The 7,075-nt window shown below is 32.6% G+C and overlaps 1 protein-coding gene across 1 annotated transcript; it reads right to left on the bottom strand.

Moving 5' to 3' along the window:
- Window positions 1–1,316: 1,316 nt before the first annotated feature.
- On the bottom strand, window positions 1,317–6,939 carry LOC124633356 (cleft lip and palate transmembrane protein 1-like protein). Its single transcript, XM_047168552.1, has 8 exons — window positions 6,377–6,939; window positions 6,110–6,299; window positions 5,710–5,849; window positions 4,722–5,004; window positions 3,917–4,105; window positions 3,242–3,444; window positions 2,466–2,717; window positions 1,317–2,171 (listed from the first exon to the last, which is right to left on the bottom strand). Exons 1-8 carry the CDS (start codon window positions 6,643–6,645, stop codon window positions 2,078–2,080), a joined length of 1,620 nt encoding a protein of 539 aa, XP_047024508.1. The 5' UTR covers window positions 6,646–6,939; the 3' UTR covers window positions 1,317–2,077.
- Window positions 6,940–7,075: the final 136 nt, after the last annotated feature.

Here is a 7,075-nt window from a genome sequence, read left to right on the forward strand (position 1 = left end):
TGGTCGCGGAAAGCGTTCGAACCGAGGATCTTAGCCAGGAGCGCCACTCTTAAAAAATAAATAAAACAAAATATTAATAAAGACATCATTTTATTGCGCAATATAAACAACCACATCGATTCCATTCGTAAATAATAAATAAGATTTAAGTCTCATTCGTTTAACAATATTATTTTATATTTTACAAAATGCCAACAAAACAAAATTTACACTTTATGTAGGTATATGGATTATAAATTAACTAATTATAAATAAATGAATATAGGTCATAGGTATCGTAATTAAATAGGAGGAATTCTATATTTTCTAACTATTTAATAAGCGAATGGAAGTAAGTAAGCTAGCTATCTATATTATATCAATGTTTTATGTTTTAACAACAGAAACAGCCATTGATATACATAAATTAACAAACTCTTATCATTTTATTGTAATAGATCATACAGATTTCGCATTACATATTTCAATTTTCTATTTAATTTTACACTTCACAACTAATCCGATTTTTTCGTACCTAAACATAATTTCAAAGAGTATTTTATTTCATATAATTGTACACAGACACGATCTATTTAATATTCCAAATATCCACATTTACACAATAAATACAACAATTATTGTCTAAAAATTCATAAAAATAATCCTGTAAAAAAAGCTTTAAATCTGTGAATCTCGTCAATCCTGTCAATTTTCACATACCACAAGCTCGTGATTATTGCAATCATTTCAATATATTTAACTATAAACCATCCAAACTTTCTTAACATATCTCAAGAATTTTATGAAGTAGATACCTTTCTTTTTTATGCATTGTAATAGTTTTTTTTTATAATTTTATCCTACAATTTAGGTAGACGAATGTTTCAACCAAAATTATAAAACAGGAAAAATTGTCTTTTATGAGCTCCTAGAAAATTTTGGCAAAAGTAACATAAAAGAGTAAGTAATTCTTGAACACGTAATCAATGAATCGTAAAAAAAATGCTTTTAAAGGTATACGATAATAAATATATAAAATACATAAAACCATCTAACGGCCAGTTTCTTCATCAAAAGTTAAAGTTAAAGTTATTGCTAAAGTAAAAGTAACGGTCAAATTCGTTTTTTCAAGGCTAAAGTGACAGCAAAACTAATAGAAAAATTGAATTTGAATGTTACTTTTACTTTAGACATTACTTTAGCCATAACTTTAACTTTTGATGAAGAAACTGGCCGCTAATTTACAAATGTCCTAATTTTGTTGTCTTATCAGGCGTATTACAATTCAGTGGGCGTCACATTTTAAATGGCTCACAAATCTCAAACGAATAAAACAATGGTTTTCATTTTATTTATTTACTACAATAATCTCGATTTGCCTATCAACGTGCATATTGTTTAGCGTGTAGATCATACGCTTGGCTGATTATTTTCAATGTCATCACGTAATCGACTTTTCAAAACTACAATGCGTAAAAATGCTTTTTTTTTCATCAATGGCGAGCCATTTTAAAACAAACATTATATCTTATCTCTGAAATATTGACATTCAACAGTGTTTGTTGCCATGTGGAAGCTTGGTTTGCCATCAGAAAAAAGCTATAACGACATTTCCTACATAATTATCTAAATAGGCGACTATCAGCTTATTCTCTCTCAAGTCGTAACACTTCACATAATCGTCATTAACTAATAGTATACGTAAAACCCTGAACGGAATAGGATCAAAATTATATAAAACTAATAAGTAAAATTAAATAAATATGAGCAATTTAATAAATTAAAATAAATAAATATTATTATTTTATTAACATAATTTAACCTAATTCAAAGCTCAAGTCACTATTTCACCGAAATAATTTTATAGTTTTTCGAAAATATGTACCTATATTAGAAACTTATTTGTGATGTCAAAATGCATAAGACTTTCATATCAATAATTGCTATTTATGTAAACTTGTTGCGTGTTAATAAAAATATAAAATAACATAATATAAAAAATTCGGCGAAAATGTCTTTTTTACAGTCCCGTAGCGCTAACTTAGCACCTTAAACAGCCTCTTCATGGTACTATAAAAATTTGAAAATAATTATTTAACTATTCTTCTTTCTGCTTGATTGGTTCTAATTCTTCTGGATTCTCGTCCATACTGGAAGCGGTGTCAGTACGTGACTTGTCTACTGGGTATAACCTGTAATAAAAAATATATATATTGTTTTTACTGTTCACTTGGAACTTGTTTTATTATTGGCCAATGTCAACATCCAGCACTATATAATATGTTTTTTGCCATGTTACAATTTGTTCTAACGTATTTTCCATTCACAGAAATAATATTTTATTGTTATTTTGATGGAAAATTCTTGAAAGTATTGTAGTAATTTGTATAAAATTCGTTATGGTCAGAAGCACATTAGGTACCTTATTATATTACATTTAAGTTGAAATAATAGTTGAAAAATACTCATTTGAGACTATAACTTACCATCTCTGATACAAATACACTAGGAAGACAAGATCGTCTCTGAAGCAAGCCACTCGATGAGCGATGGGCATCGTTATGATAAACGCGAAAACGTCATCTATGAAGGTATTAAACGCCTTGTACATGAACGCTCTCCAAGGCAGGGCTGCTACGGACCGTAGACGGTAGTTCACGAACAGTTGCGGTAACATGAATAGAAAACCGAATGCGTAGACGCCGTTCACGATGCTGTGTAGAGCCCAGGAGTACCAGCTGAAATAAAGTGCATAAGGTGGAAGACTTAAAAAAACATAATATTTGTAACCTATCAGAATTGAAGACGGAGAAAGAATCGAATTCTGTAAAATGTTATGTTTGTGATTTCTGAGATTAGGACGATTCGCCGAGCGTAACTCTGCGAGGTTTTATATGATTTCAGATACTTAAAGAATTTAATACTAAAATTCGATTCTAGTTGTGTATTCACCGTTAGTAAGAACATGTTTTATTTCTCATTTTTCCTACCGTTTCATTCAAGCCTTGAGCAGAATTTCTTTAGCAAACAGATAAAGGTCATAAGACGTCTCTTGTAATAAATAAGCAAAGTTAACTATTATGGTATAATTATAGTTACTTATTTATGGCATAAGTGGTGATTTGATACAGACAGTTATCTCATGTTAAGTAGTTTTAAAATCTACTAACATAGTAATTAGGTAAACATTGTTACTAACAAAATGAGTCATGGTCACTTGAATAAATGAATTTATTTATATAGTTATTTATTCAGCTCTTACCTCTTGTGTGGCTCATAAACCAGCGAGTAGATAGCGCCGGCGACACACAGCGGGTACAACAACATGGAGAGATACTTCATGGCCTCAGCATCAGCTTTGGCCGTGCTCCGCTCGCCCGCGTCCGCGCTAGTATCCCGCCATACGCGGATCTTATAGCCCGAGAACGATATGCGAAGGTGCAGGACTTTTGTCACTTTCCATAACTGAAAGATGATAGATAATAAAAGCGCTTTAGATGCCTGAGTCAAATAAAAACAGGTATAGTTATCGGCACGGATATTGAGCTCTCGGCGGAAGAGTGGGGATCGCTTTGCGCACTGTACACATAAGGCAATAAACCAATAAATCGCTTTTGCGCAGGTGAAGGTCAGGGCTCAATATCCCTGCCGATGATTATACAAAATTGTTTTAATAAATTCATTTTTTTACTTGTTCGATTACATATTCATTTTCATATTTGAGATATGGATAGGTTCCTGTTAACCTTGCTTAAGTGAAGCGAATATTAAAATACCAACAGCAAAAAAAATTGCCCTTAACAATATATTCTGATTCGAAAACTATTCTGAGACATGTGTCTGAACTAGAAAGTGTAATGGACTGATGGCCTTAATGTTTCCAAATCTGCCATTAAGAATAGACAATATAAAAAATCACCAATAATAATTTCCTCACCTCAATAATAGCACTGATACCCGCCGGCACGAGCACCAGAAGCGAGGTATTCTCATCCAGCAGGTAGAAGAATATGACGAGCTGCGAGAACGCTCGCCAGAATACCGTGCGAGCTGACAGCCCCGCCAGGGACCGCTTGCGACGCCAGAACGACACGTCATTTTTAAACGCCAGGAAGTCAAATAACAACTGTAATGAAATATGTTACATTACCATTTAACAACTAGTTTATAATCTATACTAATATTATAAAGAGGAAAACATTGTTTGTTTGTTTGGTTGTATAGATAAACTCAAAAACTACTGGACCGATTTTAAATATTCTTTCACCATTAGAAAGCTATATTATCTGCGAGTAACATAGGCTATATTTTATCCCGGTGCGGGCAGTAGCTCCCACGGGACGCTTGTGAAACCGCGGGAAAACGGCTAGTATGTTCAATATAGCTTTCAAATATTAAAAATACATATACAATGATTAAGTTATAATGCCTGTTCATTTGTCAAGCTGTAAGCCCATATTACACAGAAAAAAAAAAACTGGTAACTGGTGGCCGATTTACGCTTATCGGAATGGGTCCATTCTGATATCAGTTACATTTGCTTCAGCATGCCTGCTATATGTGACTGCTACCAGAGTACTACTGCAGATAAGTAAGTAAGTAAGTACAGTCTAGTGAAGCTGAAAGGGATAACCACAATGCTTAACTTGAAGGCAATGTCTATTGTATGAAGACTGGAAACTTGTGAGAAAGGCTTTTGCCTTACAGAAGGAACAGAAGCACATAAATAAAACAATACTTACATGACAACTTGCAATCAACACCGTAGCGGACAATAAATACAAATTGGTGTCCGCAAATATTCCCTTGACATCATCAACGTCTTTTTCACTGAAGCCTAACGTGAACAACTGTTCTAAAGCCAGTCGGACATGCAGGGCCAACCGTAAAGAACCATATGAAGTAGGTGATACGGTCACAGTTATGTTCACCTCGGTAGAACTCTTGTTCAGCAATTGGAAATGTGATAATCTGGACTTCAATACGTTGTGCTGCAGTATGGGCAAGAATTTACCACTTCTTACTCTGAAATTGGATAAGTTGAAATATCAATCTTTTCAGTTGTACATTGGTGAATAATAAATATTGTAGAAGATAATGAAAGTGGTTATATCAGGAAAATGATAGGCATAATATTCCCTTTATTAGGTATTTTATACTCATAAATATTTTCCTTGTCGTCTAAGATATAGTTATTTTTATCTCAAGTACACAGACATAGGCAAAATTTACTATATTGAATGGTACAAATTAGAGTATATCTCTTTTAAGACATAAATATTGTAATGTCTGAATAAAGGCATTTACTAATATTATTTTTCATTTATTTATTGTTGAACATATTAATTACATTTTTAAATATAAAAATAAAAAACATTTAAAAATATAAAAAATATGTTGCCACCAATATCAGGCATAGGGTCTATTAATTTTGTTATTACTGTGTGGTAGGTTTGACCTTCTCGACTTTATGTTGGTTTTAATATGTATTGTGTAAGACGCCCGCAGAAAAAAGATATCTACATCCCCTCTAGTCTTTTTATTTAGTTGATTTATTTAGATTATATATTATTTATTATATAATGTGTATGTATTATGTAGTTTATGTATTTTTTGCACTGTTCTTATCCTTCTTCTTCCTCTTCTAGGTTGTGATGATGATGATGAATGTTCAATGTGTGTTCTGTATTAGAATAAACTTTGTATATCATACAGAAATTAAACTATTACCTTATAAAAGGATACAGTTCACCGGGTATCTTATTACTAGGCAGTCTCAAGTCATCTGTGAGGATAGACAGTGGTGCTATTGTAGTTATATGAGAGTAGGGGCGAACCACCTTATCCTTCACAACGGCTTTCCCTTCAGCCTGTAAAACAAAAATAATTCTATTATAAAAATTGCAGAGAATACTAAACATAAATTAATCCTTCTACTATTAAAAGATTAAAGTTTTTTAGTCTTTCATGCAAAAACTACTAGATTGAGTTTGATGAAACTTTGCAGAAATATAGCTTATGTACCAGAATAACAAATAAGCTTCTTTTTATCCATTTGCAGGAAGTACTTCTCTCAGGACAGAGGTGAAACTGCAGAAGAGGAACCTAGCAATATTATAAATAAACCCACCTTTTGCTGAAGAAGGTTAAATGTTTCTGCTTGAGGTTCAGTGTGTGTAATGAGAGGGAGAGTATGAATGGACTCTGTGCGAACAATCTCGTCATACTCCTTGTATAAGCGGCCATCATCCAACATAACTGCATGCATGAATAATGTACCGTTATTGCGAGTTTTACGCGGTACTTTCAATTTAATCTCACTAAAACAGAACATATATATTTAATTATTTCAAAATTATCACAACTTTTACTTGGAGTAGGATCATTTTGTACTTACATTGTCGCCGGATTTCTATAATCAAACTTCATAGAAGTATGAACTTTAGACACACTTTCTTCTGTGGAACCATCAAGGTATGGATGTTCTTTAACAGAAGTGTAGAGAACTAAATGCTGCACGGGGTTTGAAGATAAATAAGATGAAAAACATCTCTCGCCACGACTACATTCTGGCGGTATAAATATTTCAGCCAATGTCCATATAGTATTGATAACATAAACACCAAAAATTAAAGACAATATTAAACTAACTGATATATATTTCATCGCGAAGATATATCGGCGGCTTGTAATTAAATAAAATTATTTATATTTCGTTGATAAAATGTCACGATTTTTGAGGTTCACGCTCAAGTCAAATTCGTTGTCAAACGAATGAACGGAAAAGAAAATGGAATGTGAAATCTGTCAAAATCTTGATATCGCTCGCTCTACATCTCTACATCTCTTTTTCTCTCCCGAGATTCAATGTTGTCATCTCAAGCAAATTGTGCCGTCCCCGCAGCAAAAATATACACGAGATGTGTTCTTTTCAATGTGCTAGTTGCTCACTAGCTCGGACTTCAATAACGATAATGTCCTGAAATCGAATACGTTATAATCGACTAATTGGTTTATTTCTCTATCAATATTTTAAATTGCAAGTTATATACCTACATCGATAACTTGTGAAATATAACTGAAATAAAATTTAGCA

Source organism: Helicoverpa zea, chromosome 1 (genome assembly GCF_022581195.2).
Source record: "Helicoverpa zea isolate HzStark_Cry1AcR chromosome 1, ilHelZeax1.1, whole genome shotgun sequence".
Lineage (NCBI taxonomy): Eukaryota > Metazoa > Arthropoda > Insecta > Lepidoptera > Noctuidae > Helicoverpa > Helicoverpa zea.